At 45.5% G+C, this 22,163-nt stretch overlaps 4 protein-coding genes across 7 annotated transcripts; 1 reads left to right on the forward strand and 3 right to left on the reverse strand.

Annotated features, from left to right (window-relative positions):
- Window positions 1-463: 463 nt before the first annotated feature.
- Window positions 464-4,431, reverse strand: polr2c (RNA polymerase II subunit C). The gene is made up of 9 exons (XM_086163201.1): window positions 4,268-4,431; window positions 3,482-3,531; window positions 3,280-3,348; window positions 3,157-3,209; window positions 2,928-3,056; window positions 2,793-2,844; window positions 2,538-2,706; window positions 2,386-2,460; window positions 464-1,214 (listed from the first exon to the last, which is right to left on the reverse strand). The coding sequence occupies exons 1-9, from the start codon at window positions 4,351-4,353 to the stop codon at window positions 1,070-1,072; spliced, it is 828 nt and encodes a 275-aa protein (XP_086019327.1). The 5' UTR covers window positions 4,354-4,431; the 3' UTR covers window positions 464-1,069.
- Window positions 4,432-5,779: 1,348 nt separating this feature from the next.
- On the reverse strand, window positions 5,780-9,963 carry coq9 (coenzyme Q9 homolog (S. cerevisiae)). Of its 2 annotated transcripts, none has more exons than XM_086162665.1 (9): window positions 9,878-9,963; window positions 8,703-8,940; window positions 8,377-8,512; window positions 8,108-8,250; window positions 7,560-7,644; window positions 7,377-7,481; window positions 6,472-6,627; window positions 6,144-6,197; window positions 5,780-6,055 (listed from the first exon to the last, which is right to left on the reverse strand). In XM_086162665.1, exons 1-9 carry the CDS (start codon window positions 9,933-9,935, stop codon window positions 6,020-6,022), a joined length of 1,011 nt encoding a protein of 336 aa, XP_086018791.1. In that variant the 5' UTR covers window positions 9,936-9,963; the 3' UTR covers window positions 5,780-6,019. The 2 variants fall into 2 exon arrangements, with proteins under 2 accessions (XP_086018791.1, XP_086018792.1); XM_086162666.1 differs by having other exon boundaries at window positions 7,275-7,481; window positions 9,878-9,947.
- A 176-nt stretch (window positions 9,964-10,139) lies between these two features.
- ciapin1 (cytokine induced apoptosis inhibitor 1) lies at window positions 10,140-14,767 on the forward strand. 3 transcript variants are annotated; one of them, XM_086162668.1, is made up of 9 exons: window positions 10,140-10,266; window positions 11,587-11,749; window positions 12,062-12,205; window positions 12,639-12,718; window positions 12,851-13,019; window positions 13,639-13,712; window positions 13,787-13,905; window positions 13,997-14,078; window positions 14,342-14,767. In XM_086162668.1, the coding sequence occupies exons 2-9, from the start codon at window positions 11,593-11,595 to the stop codon at window positions 14,450-14,452; spliced, it is 936 nt and encodes a 311-aa protein (XP_086018794.1). In that variant the 5' UTR covers window positions 10,140-10,266; window positions 11,587-11,592; the 3' UTR covers window positions 14,453-14,767. The 3 variants fall into 3 exon arrangements, with proteins under 3 accessions (XP_086018794.1, XP_086018795.1, XP_086018793.1); XM_086162669.1 differs by having other exon boundaries at window positions 10,226-10,315; XM_086162667.1 differs by lacking the exon at window positions 10,140-10,266 and adding an exon at window positions 11,401-11,422.
- On the reverse strand, window positions 14,763-21,536 carry prmt7 (protein arginine methyltransferase 7). Its single transcript, XM_086162664.1, has 17 exons — window positions 21,352-21,536; window positions 20,712-20,748; window positions 20,439-20,588; window positions 20,211-20,319; window positions 19,602-19,714; window positions 19,185-19,414; window positions 18,411-18,591; window positions 18,187-18,314; window positions 17,696-17,834; window positions 17,524-17,607; window positions 17,398-17,445; window positions 17,236-17,325; window positions 16,681-16,842; window positions 16,405-16,479; window positions 16,170-16,330; window positions 15,787-15,883; window positions 14,763-15,356 (listed from the first exon to the last, which is right to left on the reverse strand). The coding sequence occupies exons 1-17, from the start codon at window positions 21,468-21,470 to the stop codon at window positions 15,198-15,200; spliced, it is 2,082 nt and encodes a 693-aa protein (XP_086018790.1). The 5' UTR covers window positions 21,471-21,536; the 3' UTR covers window positions 14,763-15,197.
- Between the last annotated feature and the right edge of the window lie 627 nt (window positions 21,537-22,163).

Consider the following 22,163-nt stretch of genomic DNA (forward strand, 5'->3'; position numbering starts at 1 on the left):
CGGTCATCATTCATGTGCCGTCGAGTGTCAGATTGGTATCCACACACCCCCTCCTCCGGTTAGTGTTCCCCAAAGTACCAATAAAGTCCAGCGGTGCCGAACAGAAGCAGGACGTCAGAGCGCCATTTCACATTTTCCGTCTGCTTCGGACCACTCAGAAATACTTTATTCCACTGTCTGTATCTTATTACAGTTGACAAACATGAAAATGTCCCTCTCTTCTCCCTCCCACAAATAAGTTCTATCCCTGTTCTGCAGTCATTCTTCCTTGTTCCAGGATAATTTTAAAGCCCTTTTTCTTAAATATTCAAATAATTCTCTATAATTCACAGATTTCCTGACCTCTCAAACTCATGTCTCACTCACTTGCAGTCACTTACACTGATGAATTTAATTCATCAATCCATACATCATATGGATTTCATTAAATAAACTGCAATCGAGAAAAAAAAAACCTGATCACTTTCCCCGAAACTTGTTTATTAAAAAAAGGAACATTTAATAAAATAACCACACATGTGCAGCAGCACGTCATTTTTCTTTTTTTAAAATGTCTCAGTCCTTCTCGCCTCGGCTTGGGATCTTATATTTTCCATTTTTCTCACAATGAACCTAAAGGCTCACCAAACACACAGTATGTAAAAAAAAAAAAGTGTTGATCACGGCATTTAAGTCAGATCAGGTTTCTGTATTTGACGGCTCTATTTCACTATGTCCTGTCAAAACCATTCACAGGTGATGTCTTGTTTTTTTTTTTTTTTTTTTAAGCATCAGGAATTAATTCTTCAGCTAGCTTCCTTTCTGATCGTGAGCGAACGTCATTTGAATTGTCCACCGCAGATTTCTCCTCCGTCTGAAAACGTTGCACGACTTTTCAAATCCCAAGCAAATAATATGAAACATACAAAGACAAACGATCTTCTGATTATGATATCAGGTTTTTTTTCCTGAAAAATAAAGTGATTTTTTTTCTAGTCGGAGCATTGCGTGTCCTTGTGTAACAGGCCGTGCTGAACCTGCTGTCAGACGGATGGGGTCCGGGGTTAGGGCAGATCCAGAGGACGAGGCCTCAGTTTATGGTCAGGACATCACTCTGGATCTCGTGGCTCAGCTGCGTCTGAAGGTCGCTCAGTTTCTTCTTCAGGACGGCCAGCGCAGACATGACGATGGTCTCGGGACGCAACGACCCGCAGGACTCCACGTTGTAATAGAACCTGGAGGGAGAAAGATATTCAGAAAGAAGATTCCGCCTAATTGCAGATCTGACCTCTTAAATACATCATCAGAAAAGCGCAAAGATGTGACTGTTCCGATTAGGATGTTTTTCAGATGCTTGTTTTTCTTTCAGGGTACTGAAGGGTTAAATTAATTGCCGGGAAATGGTCTGTTGGCGTCGCTACCTTCATTTACTGAGATAAAACTGAATCAGGTTGTAACATTGGTGTGTAATTCATCCCTTATCTATACTGCTTATCTTGTATTTGGGGTTGCTGGATCCTGTCCCAGCTTGGGTGAGAGATGGGGTTCACTCTGGACTATTCACATACATAAACATACAATCGTTCATCCTCTCATTCACACATCTGGACAATTCAGGGTCTCCAATGAACCTCCTCCATGTTTTTGGACGGTGGGAGGAACCCGGAAGAAATCGACTTAAGAGTTTTCAAACATAAGAACCGTAGCTCAGTTGATTTTTTTGTTTTATGATACGACTACAGATGTGAGTTAGAAGCGAGTGGGATGAGCGTTTGACACCAACAGTTTCCCACCACTAGGTAGCCCAGAGAAAATCATGGAAATACACATACAAGGTGTGTGTGTGTGTGTGTGTGTGTGTGTGTTGTGGACTCGTCCATGAAGAGATGGAGATGTTGTTGTTGGTGAGATACCCTGACCAAGTGCATCATCTATTAAAAAGAAGCACGATAAATTTACAGGGATTTGGTGCAGCAGACAGCAGGAACGTCAATGGACGAGGCGTCGGTAGTCATTCAAAGCTGGCTAGGAACAGTTTGATGGTTTAAGAGAGGAGCAGTGTTCACTCTATCACTAAATGAAGTTTAGCCATAAAGTGTAGCAAAGTGTGCAAGTTAGATTTAGCAACAGATAGTAGCATAAAGTGTGTAGACAATAAGTTAAAGATAGAGCACCAGTGAATAACTTCACCAATCTCCTCCGCCCATCTCCGGCATACTTATCTGATATTAATGTATGACCATTTTTTATATACATTTAAAAACACGTAACAAAACCTGGGTTCTGAAACAGTTTAACAGCATCATGACAGAATTCAACTCGCAAATCAAAGTATTACTGTTTCAGTATGTTACTGTTCTATATCCTCACATGTGCTCAAGTGAATAAAAAAACTTATTGGTTCACCTTTCTGGTTTTCCATTGGGGTCATAAGGAGCCTGAACCTCATCCTCCTCTATCTCCGAATATTCACTCTTGGGCCTGGAAGTCACAGAGAAGCCATTAGGGAAATCCTCCAGTCACTCATTCAGACGCCATGATGAGAGTTCAGGGCGTACCATTCTTCGGGGCGGGGGTAGACTGTGTGCCGTAGGGCATTGTCCGGGTCGTACTCGAAGGACACCCCCGCCGTGGGGTTCCACTTGGCGTGCTCCTTACCGAAGCCTTTCTTGGCATACGCTCGAAGTCGCAGCTCCTGGCCTTTACGGAGCTTCACCAGCAAAATGTCTGCGAACAGCACATATAAATGTGACAATATAGGAACAAAAAGACCCCCTCACCACCACCATGCTCCTCCCCAGAGTCGATTGTACCATCTTGTTCCACGTAGTCATTGGGATCGTTGTCCCGACTCCGAGACGTTACCTGTGAAACCAAATTAAACCCAGTCAGTGCCAAGTTTTCAATCACTTGACCGCAAAAAAGCACACACTTGAACACACACACACCGGGATGACTCGAGGATGGTTGGACAGCAGGTCACGTGACGTCACATGACACGTCTGGTCCTCCGTACATCGAACATCCAACGTCAGCTCCACAGAACACTCCGGACAAAAATCGTCACAGGTGCAGTCCTGCATGAAAAATGAAAAATTTGAAGTTTACATTTTGATTTTCTTCTGCCCTTGGTTAGACATGATGTCCCGTAGAAACCCTGCAGGGATCCGCACTCACCCTGGAATACTGCATTTTGTCCACGATGTCATCGCTGGTGAGAGGAATGAGACCTGAAACACAACAGTGGACTTTAAGTTTACAGTGGGCAGGAAGGAACCCGGATTATTCCTGGACACATACCGACTCTGTGTGCGATGAACTCGTCGTGTAGAACTGATGAATTGGCATCGATCTGAATCCAGTCAATTGCTGCGGTTGTGACAGCACAGGTTCAGTCCATCCATTATTTGAATAAATAACTGCCTGTAACTGCCTTGTTTTGACTAGGCAGTTACAGGCCCTACATATCTATTTCATGAAATATGAAAAATATGGTAATTACCAATGGTGGGAACCTCAGACATGAAGACACGACGGAGAGAGTTGGCCACTCTGAAACATAAAAAGACTAATTTTACAAAACTTTTCCTCCACTCGAGTTGATAGTACGAAAGAGTCTCCAAGGGTCAAAAAGAAATAGTGCTGGGAGACATGAGGGAGGTATTTACTGGAGTAATTCCAGATTCATTTAAATGCCAGCAAAAGCCTTATAAATACAATAACATTAATGCATATGACTCCTCGTGACATTTCTTCAAATTTGTTCGATATTCCAGACTGACATGGTCTACAATGTTGAAAATTTGTTTTTTAAATAAAGCAATCTAAATCCAGACATGTATCATAAATTCTATGCACAAAACATACCATGAGGTTAATGTTAGTTATACAGAAAAACATGATCCCTCCCAGACAACAGTTCTTGAAATGAAAACAGTGTCAGCATCTTTCTAATTGTGCAGTTTTAATAATATATTAACCTAAAATAAACTGAATAGTCTCGACATAAAAATAACATGCATACACACAGAGATGGGCAATTTACTTGAAGACTGTGATCAAATACATGTGCAGAAATGAGATGAAAATTCCAGATAATAATACAAAGGTGGTGTACTGCAATAGTCAAACTTTATTTCCTGTATAAAATCTCTTCACTTTTAGAAATGTAAGTGTGTAATGATTAATGTTTCATTTGCAAAAGTCAACACCAGTCCCCTGCTAACAATAGCAGCTATATGCTAACGTTCGCCCCTCGTTTAACAGGAATGGATAAGCGGATACTTACGCCAGATCTGTGTTTTCTATGACAAACTTGACATTTTCGTCTGTTAATTCTGTAATCTTCACGGTGGGCTGGTTGGCATACGGCATTTTCGAAGTTCAGGTGAAAATGCGGTAGTGGCTAAACCGTTGATGCTCTACTCCACTTCGTTTCAATGCCGTTGCATTTGCTCGGAGACGTCCGGGAATATTTTCAAGCCAATGATTGGTCAAACGAGCCAAATCTGTTCGCTGATTGGTCCGATTAGCGAAAAAAGTGCGGGTCTTCTTTGTATTTCCGCTTTATGTCATACACCGACTTCCGCCTTTCAAAATAAAACCCGCCCTTTGCCTTTGCAGAACTCAAGTTGTCCCAGTGGTAAGACGAGTTTTGTACTGAAAATAGGAAATAACAAAGTAATAATAATAATTGTTAGCCATAACATGTAAATCTACTTGTATATTAACACTATATTTTTAATGTTTTATGCACTATTATTTATAAAACAGCACATGCCAATAATATGTAAAAAATATTGTAAAAAGTAGAGGCTTTTCATGATACTCAAGAGATGGGACTGAAAAAAGCTTGTTTGATAAGATGCCTAGTTGCCATGACTGGATTTGATGAGAACCGTGACCTGGGTGACTGGGGACCGTCATTGATATCCTTAGAAATGTTCACAGAACATAAAGACTATCCTAATAGAAAATTGAAGATAAAATCTGAAGCACACATGGTGGTTTTAAAGACTGAGGGATTTTATTTTTTTTTAATTATCAAGGTAATATATGTCTGGACAAGTATTCTTATTTTCATGATACATCATAATGACCATTTTTATAAACAATTAAAATTAAATTTAGTGTGGTGATTTTTTTACACAATACACAGATATTACTTTCCACCTCCGCTACAAGTGGCCAATGATACCAAGGGACTACAGCAGCTGCCTTACCATAGCCTCTGGAGCTAGTTTCCACTGATCGAGTCAAAGGCTCCACAGCTGCTGGCTACATGTGCTTGAAGGCAGCCATTGTGCCCCCGTCCCCAAGGGGTAATCAGATAAACCATGGGAAAGGTTCACCAGAGAACAATGTTAAGGGGATAAAGGGGTTGTGTTGATCTAGTTGGGGAACATCCAAACTGGCTGTCACGTTCCGATCACCTACCAGAGACATGATGGACCACCACTTTGGTCCAGGTGGACATGCGACACCTGCTTGTACTACTCAGCACTAAGTCCTCAGGAGAGCCTTGAGTATTACTTAATGAACTCTTCAATTTCTTGCTGTAGGACCTGCAGTTCCCATAGCTCTGAAAAAGTCTCTGGAGAGATTTTGAAAGTGATCTCGTCAAGCTCTCATCCAAGTATCTAGCTATTCTTTCCAACTTCCAGAGGAGGCATCTCAACCCCAATCAAAAGGTTTTCCTCTCCCATCTACCACCCTCTGTTTGGGGGTAACCTCACTTGAATTAGTTAAACCTCTACCGTTGAAAATAAAGACTTTCAAAATCATTCAAAATTCAAACTAAGATGGCAAATATAATATATTTATTGAAGCGAAAATCTTGACAAACACAAGACCAAGAAGCCGCTGAACCAGAGCGTGAAGGGAAACCACTGGCTTTTTCTCAGACACAATCCATAATCACGCCGTCTATCACACATGTGTGCAAAAAGAAAGAAATTCTTCAGCACGAGACACACAAGGGGGGCGTGTGTATGTGTGTGTGTGTGTGCTCGCGGTCGTCTTCGAGAAGATAGATAACACGTCATCGCCTTTGATTCAGTCCCGTCAGGTTCTTCAGCTGCAGACACAAAGATAGGATCACATCTCAGAGTCACTGGATTATTGCTCTGATATACACAAAGAAAGCATAGGGTGGGGGGTCTTACAGTCACAGCCGCTCCCATCAGTCCCTGGACCACAGCTTCGCCGGTCGACTGCACCTGCAAACACGACCAGGACGAAAGAGTCACGCACTGCAACCCAACAGACAGCCAGAAGTCATCCAGTGCAATAAACCTTGGAAAAGACATGAACCGAGCCTCGGTGCAAACGTCCCCGGCTTCAAACCCACGGAATCGCAGGTGGTCCTGGTTTACATTGCTCAGACTGTCCAAAGTCTAAAGAGGCTGTAGATTGAATTATCTGGTCTCTCGAGTTTGTATAAATACTCCAAAACGAGACTGTCCAGCGTCAGCTCGGGGAATAATCTCGAACCTGCTTGGCGGTGCCCGCCATGTTGACTGCATCCTGGATCCGGTTGTCCAGGAAGTTCCAGGTGTCCTGGAAGTCTGGGGAGGAATCCTGAACCATCACCAGCTCCGTGGTGTTAAAGATGCCCGTCAGCGCCGCCCTTTTCGTGTACCAGTTCATCTGTGGGTGGGGGCACATGAAAATAAGAATTATCAACAATCAGTGACGCCTGAAGGTAAACAATAACTGGGCAACAGGACATTAGCACAACTTTCAAGCTTTAAAAATCCAAAATAGACAATCAAGAGTCAGATAGTCAGGCAATGCCTTGACTTGCGTGTTAATTTCGTTCCATGACTGAGCTCGTAACTCAAATTGAATTTCCCCATTAAAATGATTCATCCTTTCCAAGCCCTGGTTTTTGTTCAGCTTTTTTTTTTAAATCAGGAAAATATACTTTATGAATAGCAATGTGTACAGATTAATGATACATATAAGATAATTTGAAAGAAATAAACTGTTTTTTAAGTGTATTTTATTAAGTGTATTTACCATGAAGACCAGGCGAAGATGGTCGTGGGAGTTTTTCATTTGGTGCTTTATCGCTTAACTTACTTGCTACACATTTAATGCTACAATGTGTTGCGAAATGTAACATGCACACTTTGCTCCACTTTATAGCTTAACTTCATTTGATGAGGGAGTGAAAGCCGCTCCCCTTTTTAAAAATATCAACTTGTGAGAAAACTTGTCCATGTGTACAGTTCAATTAGGCGTGTTTTATATGTGAATATTTGGTGCGGCGGTGAGCAGACAGTGTCAGTAACCTGGGAGGAGGCGGGCCGGAAATGGTGAGGGTTGTGGTGGAAGGGGGAGAGGAAGGTGTGAGCGGAGGAGGGAGGGGATCGAGGGTGGTAGGACCCACTCACGTCTGTGGACCTGTCCCCGGCGTAGTACCAGATGTCGTCCACCAGGGTGGACAGGTGCTTCAGGCTGTCGGGGATGTTGTGAGGCAGCAGCAGGATGCTCATTGCCTAGGGACCCGCAAAGCGAGATGTCAACAACACGGCCACACACACAGACACCTGGGAGTTTTGTGCACGTCACCCTACCTGTGGCCACTGCTCAATGTACGGGATGTACATCCTAAGCCGCGTCTCCACGGCGTCCCTCAGGAAGTCGGCAGTCTTCTTTGGCCTGTGGTGCAGACGGCACACTTTACGGCAGGTGTACTACCACAGTTTCAACTTTCCCACCGTTTCCAGGATGCTGTTATCCAGAACATTCTCACAGTGAAATCTTTCCGTTTACATCTTGCAATGTGGAGTTTAATTTTATCTGGGCAATTTAAGATTATTTATTGATTGTTTAAATCTTTTTATGAAGTATAAACTATTTCCTTGTAGAAAGTGAATCCTTATGGAAAAATTAATTAAAAATACTCATTCAGGATACTTTCCGTCTTTTTTTAAGGGTTATTACAACGTGTGCGTATGTGTGCAGGAGGTGGTTAACCAGTGAACACTATGACCTGGATGACTGAGAATCAATGCGCTGTGTGTGTGTGTTTGCGTATCTACGTTTGTTGTATATCCATGTTATATCAAACACTTAAATGTGTAAATGTGTGCACATGTGTGTGTTGCATGTGTGTGCGTACTCAGCCTGGCCCAGCTGGACCTGTTTGTGTTGCTCTGCCAGGATGTCAGCCAGCTGTGAATTACACTGAGCGACGAAATGAAGGACCAGGTCTCCAGCACCATTGTAGAACATCCCAGTCGAGGCTGACGACAAGCCAAGCGTCTGTGCAAGCACAAACACACACAGACACACATTTTAGTATCAAATCAATTGACTTGCCAAGACCCTTGAGACACATGCAATGTTAAATTGAGTTCTGTTGATGTCATGACAAATGTGGCGTATCACCTCTGCTCCAGCGGCGATGGCCTCCATCGACCAGCCGTGTTGCGGCACAAACTCCAGGGCTGCGCTTAAGATACGAGCCTGTAGCTGCTCTTCTGTTTCGTACTCCTCGCCCTCCTCACCACCCTGGTCCTGATAACTTGCATAAACACAGCAGGCTTTCAGAAAACACTCCCGGTACAGTAGGAATTATGGCTGTGAAGCTAATAGAAGCTGACGTCAAGCTGACAATCGCTCATGTTAACAGCATATACTATAGATCTGAACTGCGACATTACAGTAATACAACCCAGAGAATAACATTGTGCTGACTGTTTGTGGTGACTGACCTGGTGTTGGGCCCCGCTGTCTCGTGGGCCGCCGTCACCTCAGGCGCCGGGTCACCCTGAGGTGGGATGCTTGGGTCCTGGTCGGCAGAGTGAGCCTGGTAGTGCTCGTGGAAGGTCGCGGATGAGGGTGGCGTATGTTTGTCTGATTTAGATTCATCCTGAAGCCTCAGTGCGGTGCAGTGGAAGCTTCTTCTCAGGCAGCTGCTCTGAGCGTGTGAAGATATCGGTGAGATGACCACTGAAAAAGGAATGTTGACATTGAAAACACTGAGCGCCTTAAAATTATTCTATGTCTGTTTGACCTACTCATCATGCGATCATAGGATTAGGGAGACATACAACCATTTCCTCTCACATTCACGTCACGAAGACGTGATACACACTCATTCACCCATCTGGGCACTTCAGAATCTCCGTTGCGAAATTGGAACGCAAACCATGCTGCCAATTCTTGTATATGCATTTCATAAATAAATCAATTGATACTTTATTCTAAAATTTTGGCGGAATTTTCAAGCCAATGACCATCGTAACAAATTAATCTATTTCATATAAAGCCTCTCTTTACTATTATGATTCTTTTGTATTTTTACATCTGTATTTTGGGTGAATCTGCAGGTCATTTTCTGTCAATTTCTGGAAATATCTAAACATGCACAAGCAGCCATTCCAGCAACGTGTTCAAAATTACATTATATACATCAAAGTTTTCATGTGAAAAACAATGTAAGTTTGCTGACAATTTGCAGAGTTTAGCAGGAACATCACAACACTGGTGTGCATAATGTTTCCATGTAAAACAACAGCTCACGTCGATGCACCGTTACAGCGGTGCACACGCACGAAATGTGATATTAAGCTATTTACAGCCCGTTTCATAAAGTTCACAGGTTGCACAACCGGGGAGTAGACGCCCCCCAGGAGTAGAGGCGCTTGAGACCCCTCTTGCTGCAGAGACTAGCCCGCAACCTCAATGTTAGCATTAGCATTGTAGCCAAGGGGCGACTCAATGTTTGCTAATTCTGTCCTTCATGATCACCTTCTCTCGCAGCTAAAGCGCGGGTTAGCAACCGCCAGCTTTGACCCGTACCCCAACCATGACAAAATTAAACGTTAAGTGCGCGTCCGTCCTTTTCTTTTCCACAGTCGCGGGACACCCGGCGGTCTCGTCTTACCGCCGCCCAGCCCCCTGGTCGCCCTCGCAGCCCTCAGTGCTCTCAGCAGCGCCGCCATAGCCGAGTGTCGCCTCCGCTCACCGCTGCGTCACTGCTAGCGCGACGCTGTTGTCAATGGCCAAATCGTCAAGCGTCTTATTTTAGCCACGTAAACAAACGAACTAACCAGGCCAAACTAACCTTTCTGATCATTTCAAATTCATAATAACAAGAAGCGATATATTTAGATTTTTTTCATGCGTTTATAGATTACATTTTACACTAAACATTCACAGTACCAAAGGTTATTCGACATTTCCGGAAGTATTATTTTGAAATTTCCTATCGGAAATACTATTCTGGAGCCTAGCGAGCTTGTCAGGTCAAGACTGCCGTCACTCGAATAGCAGGTAACATCACACGACTATTCGACTTAGCCTTCTATTATTATCAGTTTCCGTAAGTCAGCTTTTACCAGACTATTATTTCAACAATTATAATATAATTGTAATTTTCTCTGTGTGTTGTCGTGTTTTGATACCGATTCAAATGCGGTCAGGAGGATGAATAGCACCGAAACCGGCGGCTGCGTCACGCCGGGGACCTGCTCTTCACCAAAATCGAGCTAGATATCCTGGACCATTTTCCTCTAAAATAAGCCATTTTCTTTCTCATTATTCCGCCAAAGATTGAACTCAGTGACATTTGTGACTACACTGAGTGTGAACTACTGCGTAACACGTAAAAGACCTTCTGGCTCATTCTTCTCATTTCTTGTTTTGCTATAAAATACGGTTTCCAAGGCTAGCAAACGTTAGCATCGCAGCGTTCGCTCAAGGTCCACTCTACGTCGTGTTATTTACCTTCTCGCCCTACTTCATGAGCATGTTGTAAACAAAATTTATATTGTTTTCACGTTAAAACAGCGATAAACTACCTTTAAAAAGTTAGAGAAAATTAATAGGAAGGAACTTCGATTTTTCAACAAACAAAGCTAAGAATTTATCAAGATATTACTTTTAACTAATCTAAACTTACTAAATGTGCTGGGAAATTACCTTGAAATTTGGCAAGAATGGATCTACTCCACATTGTCGTAGACAGGAATGACGAATACATGTGTGAAGGAAAGGGCCCGAGTGGAGATAAAGAAGGTGGAGGAGTTTGAGTTCTTAGGGTCAACAGTCCAGAGCAATGGAGAGGGTGAAGAAACGCATTCAAGCAGGTTGGAATGGGTGGAGAAATTTGTATTAAAGGATAGGTGGAGAAGATGGAGGTGAGTGCAGTCATGTTACCTGGTTTAGAGATGAAGGGATAACGATTTGGAGGTTCTTGTTGGTGGTGAGGAGAATGGAGAGGATCAGGAATTAGTCCATCAGGACAGCACCTTTTAGATGTTCTGGAGATAAAGTCAAACTGACATTATCTTGTTCCGAGGAGGGATGGTGGAGATGTTGAGATTAGAACTGCCAGGCAAGACGTCTGGAGGAAGACCAGAGAGGTTTGTAGATGGAAGTTGGTATGAGAGAAGAGGACGTATACTCAATAATCAACAAATACTATGAGGTTTGTCTTATTACTCTGAGTTGGTAGTACTCAAGTATGACTAGAAAGCAATTGACAATAGTAAGTGATGGACGGGGAAACATTTCCTATGGAATTGTCACATCTTAAAAAGTCATTGGAGCACGCTGGGCGTCTAACACTGACCGACTGCCTTCTTCCTCCAGGTCACCATGGCCAGTCTTGGCATCCATGCGGGTGACAACGTCCTGCTGATTTGGACTCAGCCCTCGGCACCGTCGGGCCTGAAGGAGTTTGCAGAGGAAGTGGGAGCAGCGGTGGGAGATAATGGGAAACTGTCAGTAGAAAACATGGAGAGGCTAGGGCTGTGTAAGTTCACAGAAAGGAAGGAGACTCACTAACTCTTATTTGATAACAGAAAACGCTCATTAACTAAACCAGTTGCCAACGAGCACATATTCAAATTTTTAGGCTTCTATTATTTTGAAAAATAATTTACAATTCCAAAACATTTTTGCTGTTTTTTTTTCGCCAAGCATGAAGATCACTTGAAGTAATTTAGTCATTTTTAAATTCTTCTTGTTATTCTGCAATTGTCTCATATCCATGCTTGTTTAGATCATACCTTGCGCTTCTTGAGTGAATGTGTGCTGACCCTTTGCGGTCAACTCTCCCTCCTAGCCAACCACAGATTGTCCAGCTTTGACTGGGTGCTCTCCTGCCTGCTGGAGGACAGCTCCTGCGTGCACAGCGCCGACAGTCTGGCGGAAATGGCCAGGCTGCTGAAACCCGGCGGAAAGCTGGTCCTGGACGAGCCAGTGACAGGTGAGAACATAGTTTACAAGCTCCGCTTTTATGCTGTCTTCTGTCCACGGGATTTTTCCAATTCAGAAATAAATTGAGGGGTTTATTCTGCAGAAATAGAAATACTAAAAGAACATAAGCCATTCTAAATGTATCCTCTCTTCTGTTTCACACACACCCCATCTGTGTGTCATCACACCTGTTATGCACAATTCCTTCATGAAATAATCCCAGTTGCCATCTGGGATACTTTTGTCAATGACAAAATGTCTCAATATAAATTAGAAATGAAATAGTTGTGATGCACACCATCTCCTGGAGACTGGATCCATCCATTGCTTTGAATGGATGCTCTCAGGGGTACATCCGCTATCGATTTTATTCTGTTCTGATTCTAGGTGATAAATATATCTGAAACCACTCTAAGTCTTTGTCTGGTCTCTCTGTCCTCCAGGATCTGACGGCCAAAGCGTGAGATCTGCCGACAAACTGACCTCGGCTCTCAAGCTGTCTGGCTTCACTTCAGTGACGCAGGTGGGTGCTGCAAGCTCTGCTTCCAGGACAGGAAGCGGCACGCTGACACAGGAGTCCGTCAATCATTTTGGAGCAAAGACGCCCATCTGTCTTTGACCCGCTCACTGACCCGCTCACTTCCTGTACCTCCAGGTCAGCAGAGCGGAGCTGAGTCCAGGGGCCCTGAGCTCCCTCAGGACGGCCACTGGTTACACCGGGAACACGCTGTCGAGGATACGCATCTCTGCATCCAAGCCCGACTTCGAGCTGGGTTCGTCGGCCCAGCTCAAATTGTCCTTTGCGAAGAAGACCCCCAACCCAGGTGTGTGGGTCACCTTCGTTTGTCTGATGATGCTTGAAAACAAAAAAAACGAGGCCTGGATCTTCTATCCCACAGCCACTCGCCCGCTCCATCCAACCCTCTCCTCTCACACCAACGAACTTCCCCTCCATCCATAAACCTCCTCTGTGGTCCACCGCTAGTCCTCCTTCCTCAGCATCATTTTACCCAGAGCTTCACCATCTCTCCTCTGTCCATGTTCAAACCCTCTCAGCCTGACTGTATCTCCAGAATATCTATCATGTTCTATCGCTCTGATGGACTCCTCTTCACCTCTGCTTTCTCCAGCTTCTCTGTCCATCCTCTCCACAGCATCTCCAACCCCTACCTAGGCTGCCCCTACCTCTGTCTCCTCCACCCTTCTCCAGCCGTCCCAACGTGCTTGAATGTGTATCTCCACTCCTTCTCAAACAACTCTTTTTCTTTTCCAAAGTTCCATTGTTCAGGAATCATCTGTCCCCATGCTGACTTATTAACCGTTCGACCATTTAAATCCTCACCCAGCACCTTGAAGTTGAAATCCTTTTCATCACCATGATCTTAAATACATGGGAATTGTTGCAGCTGCAATGCTCAGAATTGCAAATGTATGTCTCTGCAGAAAAACCATCTCTGGATCCAAACACAGTGAAGATGTGGACGCTGTCAGCCAACGACATCAATGATGACGATGTGGTGAGTTTCCATCCTGGCGCAGAAACTCGCTTAACTTCTGCGACGCTGAGCACCGCTGCTCCCTGTCTGCCCAGGACCTCCTGGACTCAGACGCCCTGCTGGACGAAGACGATCTGAAGAAACCAGACCCAGCCTCGCTGAGAGCGCCCACCTGCGGAGAGGGTAGCAGCAAGAAGAAGGCCTGCAAGAACTGGTGAGATGAGCTGAGATCAGATGCAGTGCCACGGCAGGTCAAATATTTGTATTTTGTAAATATCTGCTCTTCTTCTGTGACACCTTCGCAGCACGTGTGGTCTGGCCGAGGAGCTGGAGGAGGAGAAGACGGGGAAACAGGCGAAGAATCTCCCGAAGTCAGCCTGTGGAAGTGTGAGTGTACTCGTCCTGGAGCGGGGTGTGACCCCCAGATTCTCAAAGGGAATCTCATTGAAAAAAAAAAACACAACAACAGAACTCGTACCAAAATATCAGAAATGTTTACAGAGAGCATTGGTTTGCACCTGAAGGCTCCTTAAAAGCAAGCTAGATACGACTTTTGTGAAACCACACAGAATTCCAAAATGATTTCAGAAAAAAATCTGCAGGAATTTCACAAAAAAATCCAGACCCTGACGCCAGCCTTGTTTCTGCAGTGTTACCTGGGCGATGCGTTCCGCTGCTCCAGCTGTCCGTACACGGGGATGCCTGCCTTCAAACCCGGAGAGAAGGTCGTGCTGGCGAACATGACCCAGGCCGATGCCTGAGGAGTCTCATATCCTACGCCCGCAAACCTCACATTCCACCGCAGACACGGCGCCACCTTGTTGCCGGGCGTCCGAGCCGGCACCTCAGAGGCTTTGAGTTTTTAGTAAACGCCTCTCTCCGTCCCCGCTCAGGATTTTGTCGCTGTGAACCAACGGCAGCAGGCGAATCCACCATCGCTGCAGGTTATTTTTAATTTAATGAAGCAAGCGAAGGCGCAGCAAACCAGGAGAAGCCTCCACCCTGACACGCGGCATTTAAACTCCTTCACCACCTTTCTGTTTTACTTCACTCAATAAAGTTAAGCTCACATTGAAGTTTCTTGGTTTATTTCACTCGACGCGACATCTGAAACTACAAATCAGATTAAAATAAAAAAACAAACAAGACACACAAGGCTTTTCCTGACGGGAGGTTTAAACTAGATGTTTTTTTTACATTAAAATGACAGGTTTTCTCCTTTTGCGCTGAAGAGTCTGGGATGTAACATCTTATGTGATGGTATTATGAGTTTAATTTCCAGCATGAACACATTTAAGTGCTGCTTTCATGACTTTTTTTTTTTTACAAATACTGAAGCTGGAAAAAATAAAACAGGATGAAGTTTTCCCGTTGAGGGACTTTTTGCATCTCTGGCTCCGTTTACCGTAGAGACCAGAAAAAAGGGGCACTTGAAAACTCCTCTAGTTGTGATTCAAGTCGACGTGATCATGAATCAAACTGGTGGATGTGAAAACACAGGTTCAGTCATGGCGCCTCCACGGCAAAGTCCATCTTTATGTCCCCCGATGTCGGCTGGAAGGAGAGGCTGTAAGACATGGCGCCGCCACCCTCGCCAAGGCTGTCCCAGAAGGAACGCAGGAAGTACACGCCCTGCTTCCTGTGGCGCGTCCACTGACACTCACCCTGAAAGGGAGACACAATCGTTAAAATCCTTAAGAAAAGAACAACTTTATTTATCCCGAAGGAAATTGTTGTGCCAGAGTTTCAAGCAAAAACAACAATAATAGATAGTAGTAGGGAGGAGGGAGAATAAGAAATACAATAAAATATAAAGTGTCAAGGTTAAGGCTATTAAGTGTTTTAAGGTCTTAAGTACAAAGATTTGAAGGTTCCCTGCGGCTGAGGGAAGAGCAATTAAAAAGTCTGATTACATTAAATTAGACTGGATTAAATTACTCATATCACATTTATCTTGCTTCCAAATTGGGACTCACTAAGCTAATATCAGCTGTATAATTTAAATACATTTTCATTTTTTGATTCTTCATTTATTTTTACTTTTTTTTTTTTATTTAAAAGTCTCATTTTTGAGCCTTGAGCGTGCGGCCGGTACCTGCTCACTGATTGGTCCGTTCAGCCCCCCGCTGACGGTGATGTCGCTGGTCAGCTGGTACTCCATCCACAAGGCGACGCCATGGCAACGGCCGCTCCTGCCACACACACACACACGCAACCCGTCTGTTAAAAGTAGTTGCAGCTTTTTAAAAAAAGGCTTAACAGCTTATTATGGGATGTGGGGGGGGGTGTTTCTATGAGCAGGTGACTTTGAGATGCAGGATCTACTGGATGAGGAGGTCTGGAGGAGCAGAGAAGGTTGTCTACTTGGTGGAGGAAACGCACGAGAGCTGTGAGATGGCGGTGAATGAATTAACCTCACGGCACGACTGATCTTCACGGATTCTTCAACTCGGCCTCGGGAGGAGGACGAGGCCCTACCTGACGAAGGGCACCGATCCCTGGCTGGTGATTGGCTGCTGAGGCACGCACTGGGTGAAGTCGAAGGTCATGACGGCGGTGGGGTTGGTGAGGGCGCGGCAGGGGTACTCCCACAGCGGGTGGGGCTCTGCCTCCCGGGACTCACGGAAGTCCAGGGACTTCTGGAGGATGTAGAGGAGAGCGTTTAGGGAAGAAAAACAAAAAAAAGGTGCTTTTACTCCTGGACGAGGCTCACCTGGACCATCTCATCCATGGGTGTGACGTCGAACCCCTCGCACAATCCACGGGGAGCTCGGATCCTCCACAAGTCCTGGCGTGGAGCGAGGCATACAGCAGTGAAACACACACACACACACACACACACACACACACACACACACACAACAGCCCATTTGTTTTTCTGTAGGTGCTGTAATCGCAGTCCCCGGTGGTCACGTCATGCAACTGCAAGCTGTGAAAATCTCAATCTGGAAGAAACCAGATGAGCTAACGCGGCGCAGGCGGGTCTTACCCGGAACTCCACGGCGGCCACGTGCAAGGTGGCGGCACACGGCAGGATGGCGGCGCCGGGCCGCAGGAGGCCCGCCAGCGCGGTGCGGCTATACCAGAAGAAGAGCGAGTGCCACGGCAGCAGGCTGCTGCTGAAGAAGGGCTCGCCGAACAGGACGGAGATCTGCGTCGGAGAGACAAACCTCTACTTATCTGGATTAAGACCTCCGGTCTTCTATCCATCATCTCCCTCAGATCCACCTCTTCTTTTTTTAAAACATGGTTTTCATCCCCGCCTGCGCTCGCAGTGCAGACAAACTCTATTGTGTAATTATGTAAAAAATGTAAACATCTTCTTGAACACCCTGAACTTTCATGGTATTTCATTTTCGTTCTTCGCTAATTTCTTGCTTTTTCCTCTTTTAACCCGACGTTTATTTTCCTTTCTTGCTCATTTAAAAGTAATCCGACCCCCGAGTCCAAAGGTAATCTAATTGCTTTGTAATTTTCTCCCCTTCAAAATCATTCAATAAAAATCAATAAAAGCCGAAAGCTGGGCTCTGATTTGATTGCGTACCTGCTCTCCTCCGAGGTCAGCCTTGGTCAGCAGCTCAGGCCGGACCTCCAGCAACTCCACCCGCCCCTTCAGCGCGTTCGCCTCCAAAACCTGGGCAGAGGACGCCGACGCCATTAGCCAATCAGAGCAAGCAGTCGCTCAGAACGACGGGGTGGAAGTTACCTGCTCGATGACGTATTTGGACATTCTGGAGCTTTCCAGACCGACCACCTGACAGAGAGGGGTGGGGGCAGAGGTAGGTCAGCATGTGTTTGTGTGTGTGTATGTGTGTGTATGTGTGTGTTTCACCTTCTTAGCTCCAAGCAGGTGTGCAAACACAGGAAGGAGACTTCCATCGCTGACCGAGACGCACACACTGTCCTCCGTCAGAACCTGGACACACACACACACACACACACACAAAAACTAAGCTAGGGTGACACACACACACACACACACTCACAAACACACAAACACTCACGCTGCGCAGCACCCGGACGTAGGTGTTGGCGAGCAGCTGGTCATTCAGCTCTCCGAAGCGAGGCCGGGTCCAGACCAGGTGGGCCTGGCAGGTGCAGCGTGGCCGGGACAGCAGGGCGTCTCTGGGGGACGTTTTCCGGCTGAGGAGCCCAGGGTGACAGGGTTAAGGTCTACGACAGCAGACTCTTTGGAGCTCATCCATTCACGAGGTGAAAGCAAACCCTTTACTATCACTTGAGAACTTAAATGCTGGTAATGAGAGGGTGAATGACCGCCAGTCCCGATTTGACGAGTGAATGACAGGGTGAATGGTCGACGTGAATGAGAGGGTGAATGTTGCACATGGGTGAATGAGTGTCTCTATATGCGTCCCTGTGATCGAGCCCTGCCTCTCAGCCTCACTGCGAGCCTGAAAGCGGCGTAGATTACGACTGAACGAATGAATTAATGGGTTTTTCTGGGCCGAAAGCTTCCCCTTGCAGCAGCAAGTACCTGGGGCTCTGCAGGTTGTACCACAGACTGTAATCGTCATGGTGGACCGCCAGACTCAGCTCCTCCCCCTCCACCACCGTCCTCTCCTCTGGCAGGAAGTAAACACTCTGCATCCAGTGATCCCGCCACTGCAAAAGACACACACACACGTAAAAAAAAAAAAAAATGAATGTTTACAAATTAAATTAAGACCCGTGAAATGAAACACTTCCTTCCAAACTCACCGGCGCCGTCCTCGGCTGCGGGTACATCCAGCTGGGGGCGATGGAGCAGACGATGCTCCCGCCAGGGTCCATCTCCAGGTCCCACCAGGACAGGACCACCTGGGCCCGTCCACTGGACTGGGCCGCAAACTGGGAGCAGTGGGAGCGTGGGCTGCTGCTCACCTGCTTGCTGAAGTCCACACTAAGAGGAGACGAGGAAGCAAATGAGTTACCATGGTGACGGTACCTTTAGACGGCAGAGGCGATGTGATGCAGGGGTTATATCAACCGGGAGGGTTCAATTTCCGGCTACTGTTCATGGTTCATCCACGATGGGTTGATTGCAGAGACCAAATTTCACCACTAGGGATTAATACGTTTAAATTATGGGGTGGCGTGGCGCAGACGTCAGAAAGTTCGTCCTCGGAATCCTGGTTTGATTCCCGACTCCTCCTAGCCTGTCGAAGCAAGACACTGAACCCTGAACCGCTCCTCTGGTGCTGCTCCTTAGCCGCTCATGGTTAAATGTTGTGGTCAAATTTCACTTATTTATTATTGTTATGCTTTTCTTGAAATTCTGGCACAACAATTTCCTTCGGGATAAATAAAGTTGTTCTTATTCTTATTCTAAAAGGCATTTCTTCTTCTTCTCTTCCTCCTGGTGACAGTGAGCCAAATATGAGCTAATATGCAAGCAACATTAGCCGCCTCGCTGACACAGTGACTAATGACCCATGCATTACTAACAGGAAGACAGTGTTTAGCCATGTAGCATCTTTTCGTCACCCTGCTCACCTGAACATGGCGCAGAGAGGACTCAGGGGGGTGAAGTCGCCGGGGGGGACCTGGCTCAGCTGCACGTCGCACACGGACGCCGCCCCGCTGCAGAGCCCCACGGCGGGCGGGGGCAGCAGCCGGATGCCCTCAACCTCCTGGGGCTGCAGCCGGGCCCAACCCCACAGCAGCGGGGACTCCACCAGCTGGGCATACACTGTTGCCCGGTGGGGCACGGCCTCGCAGCCCTCCTGCAGGACACATGGTTAAAAAAGGGAAGTATTTTCTAGACATTAGCAAAAAAAAACATCCAGCGCGAGATACGGATGATAACAAACACAGTGCAGGTGTTATTCAGGTGTATATTACTGCGATCCATCCCAAGAGCTCCTTGAAATAAACAAAAATAGATGCAAACATGCATGCATGCACACACACCTGGACCAGGTTGAGGTGAGCGTGCTCGTAGCTGGGCAAAGCCCCCTCGCCGATCAGCTCGGTATCGAACAGCTCCGTGATCAGGACATTGGCCTTTGTTTGCATGTCGCCATCTGTGATTGGTCACACACACACACACACACACACACACACACACACACACACACACACACACACACACCTTTCCATCATTACCATCTTCGCTGTGTCCAGTCATTTTCTGGCTAAATAGCATTAGTATGCTAAGCATGAAAGTAAGAATTCTAGGGAAGAAGCTGTGAATTAGCATTCCATAAAAACATAAGGAAATGAATAAAAAACTAAAATATAGGAATAAGAATAAGAATAAGAACAACGTTATTTATCCCGAAGGAAATTGTTGTGCCAGAGTTTCAAGTACAACATAACAATAATAGATAATAGTAGGAAGGAGGAAGAATAAGAAATACAAATAAAATATAAAGTGTCAAAGTTAAGGCTATAAAGTGTTTTAAGGTGTAAATATGTATGAATTCAACAGATAAACTGCATGCAGGATAAAATGTGCGTGCGCGCGTGTGTGTGTGTGTGTGTGTGTGTGTGTGAGTGTGTGTGCATGTGCGCCCCAACCTGGCCCGACAGTGACATCTGTGGAGTGCTTGTTGATGATCTTGATCCGGTCAGCGAAGCCATTCTTCTCGACTATGGCCTGCGCCGCTTCGGCCATCGGCTTGAACACCTGCGGCGAGGAAGAGGAAAGGCTGAGGTTCGATTTGGCCGAGGAAAAAATAAAATGAAATGCAGATTATGGGTAGTAATCCGATTACACTGACAAGGACTCTGGTGGCATGTGGGTACCTCTACAGCGTAGCAAAAATCGGCCCCAGCGCTGACGGCCATCATGGACAGCAGGCCCGTTCCCGTGCCGATGTCCAGGACCACCACCTCCTCCCCACGGGCGCGGACCCGGCCCACCGCTGCCCGGATGCCCTGGAAGTACTTCTCATTCTGGCGTGGAGAGACAGTGGCGTTAAGAACTGAAAGTCATGTGTGACAGGTTTGCGGGTCACTTCCTGTCCATGCCGGCGGTAGGTTGACCCCTCCAAACCCCACGGATCTGTGGACACTCACTCTGTCATCATCGTGCAGCATGTCAGCGTAGCAGGACCTGCAGGAAAAATGACATTAACACACAAACATACTAAATTCACTTCAAACAGTGCAGGGTCGATGATGAAGTTCATCATCACACACACTTCAACAGTCAATTTCCTTTATGACACAATATATTCTCGCAGGGAATAACCGGTTGAATGTATCTAAAAGTAACATGAAGCAATAATATGCTAGGCATTTGAATAATTTGAGCTCCACTGTATGTATGCACACACACATACATACATACATTAAAAATATACATATTAAAATGTATATTAAAATAAAAATATAAAAATACTTTATAATTTTGACTTTTCTGCAACTTATATGCAGACTAAATAATGGCTTCCTACAAAACATGAAAACGATATAAATAATCATTTACAATAACAATAACAATAATAACAATCTCCAGGGCTCGTAGAAGTCGCATCCAGCAGACACTCCCGGCGCTTCCGGTGCGGGGCGCCGACTCCATCCCGCCTCCGAGCGCTGGATCCCGGCCACGGTTCGGGATGAGCCCCGGTCCCCCCAAAAGTTTCCTCGGTCTAAACAACTCCCGGTCCGCCGGCCACTTCCGGTCCGGTCGGGCGGCGCCACGCGGGGCGTGTACCTGGCGATCTCCTGGTGGAAGTCATACTGCTCGCCCTCCTCCACCCAGTCCAGCCCGCCGGTGCTCGGGTTGGCGCGGCCGCAAAAGGTCCTCATGGTCGCCGGCGGCGGGTCTCTCATAGGCGCGGCAGCCGCGGATCACGAAAGCGGCGCTGCTGCAGTGGAGGCGGCCATCTTGCCCGTGACGTCATGGGCGTTGTGGTCACGTGAGCTACATTCACCCACTGCTATTAAAGCCCGAGCGTGTCTTTGTCACATTAAAAAAATGATAATAATATTAATGTTACTAATAACAATAAGAATAGTAGTAACAACAGAAATCATAATACTTGTATAACAATAGTAATAATGCTCTGCTGATAATAATGTTGATGATTATAATTCTAATAACAGTTATATGATGATAATGAAAATGAGAATTATTATATTGATTAAGATTATAAGAATAATAATGTGGATGTTATTATTAATCATAGTAATAAAATATTACGACAATAATAATTACGATTGCAATAACAACAGTAATCATGACGATGCAATGAAGATGATAATTCTAATAATAATGACAGTTATAGAGTCATGGAGATGATAATCATGCTAACGATAATAGGAATAGTATTTATGAGAATTTCATGATTTCAGGATTAATCACAGCATAGAAACTGTAATGATGACAATACTAAAAACTAAAATCTCACAGAAATTGGAAAAGCAAAGTATGATCAATAACAAACACACACTATTGTATCTTACTCCCTCAAGTTTTTTTTTTTTTGTGTAAACAAATTACAATTACATTGCATAAACCAGATA

This window comes from Fistularia commersonii, chromosome 17, assembly GCF_037954325.1.
Source record: "Fistularia commersonii isolate RoL2024-O1a breed Wild chromosome 17, RoL_Fcom_v1.0, whole genome shotgun sequence".
Classification (NCBI taxonomy): Eukaryota; Metazoa; Chordata; class Actinopteri; order Syngnathiformes; family Fistulariidae; genus Fistularia; species Fistularia commersonii.

Coding starts and splice junctions, on each gene's coding strand:
- coq9 (XM_086162666.1), bottom strand. CDS start 9,935: ATGGCGGCGCTGCTGAGAGCACTGAGGGCTGCGAGGGCGACCAGGGGG. Junction 8,251..8,376: donor CCATCGCCGCTGGAGCAGAG/GTGATACGCCAC, acceptor GTGCTTGCACAG/ACGCTTGGCTTGTCGTCAGC. Junction 7,482..7,559: donor ACATTGAGCAGTGGCCACAG/GTAGGGTGACGT, acceptor GCGGGTCCCTAG/GCAATGAGCATCCTGCTGCT.
- ciapin1 (XM_086162668.1), top strand. CDS start 11,593: ATGGCCAGTCTTGGCATCCATGCGGGTGACAACGTCCTGCTGATTTGG. Junction 12,719..12,850: donor GCTTCACTTCAGTGACGCAG/GTGGGTGCTGCA, acceptor CTGTACCTCCAG/GTCAGCAGAGCGGAGCTGAG. Junction 13,906..13,996: donor AAGAAGGCCTGCAAGAACTG/GTGAGATGAGCT, acceptor ACACCTTCGCAG/CACGTGTGGTCTGGCCGAGG.
- prmt7 (XM_086162664.1), bottom strand. CDS start 21,470: ATGAGAGACCCGCCGCCGGCGACCATGAGGACCTTTTGCGGCCGCGCC. Junction 17,608..17,695: donor ACGTCCGGGTGCTGCGCAGC/GTGAGTGTTTGT, acceptor GTGTGTGTCCAG/GTTCTGACGGAGGACAGTGT. Junction 15,357..15,786: donor ACGGACCAATCAGTGAGCAG/GTACCGGCCGCA, acceptor TCTCCCTTTCAG/GGTGAGTGTCAGTGGACGCG.
- polr2c (XM_086163201.1), bottom strand. CDS start 4,353: ATGCCGTATGCCAACCAGCCCACCGTGAAGATTACAGAATTAACAGAC. Junction 2,707..2,792: donor TGACTACGTGGAACAAGATG/GTACAATCGACT, acceptor TGCTGTTCGCAG/ACATTTTGCTGGTGAAGCTC. Junction 2,461..2,537: donor TACCCCCGCCCCGAAGAATG/GTACGCCCTGAA, acceptor TGTGACTTCCAG/GCCCAAGAGTGAATATTCGG.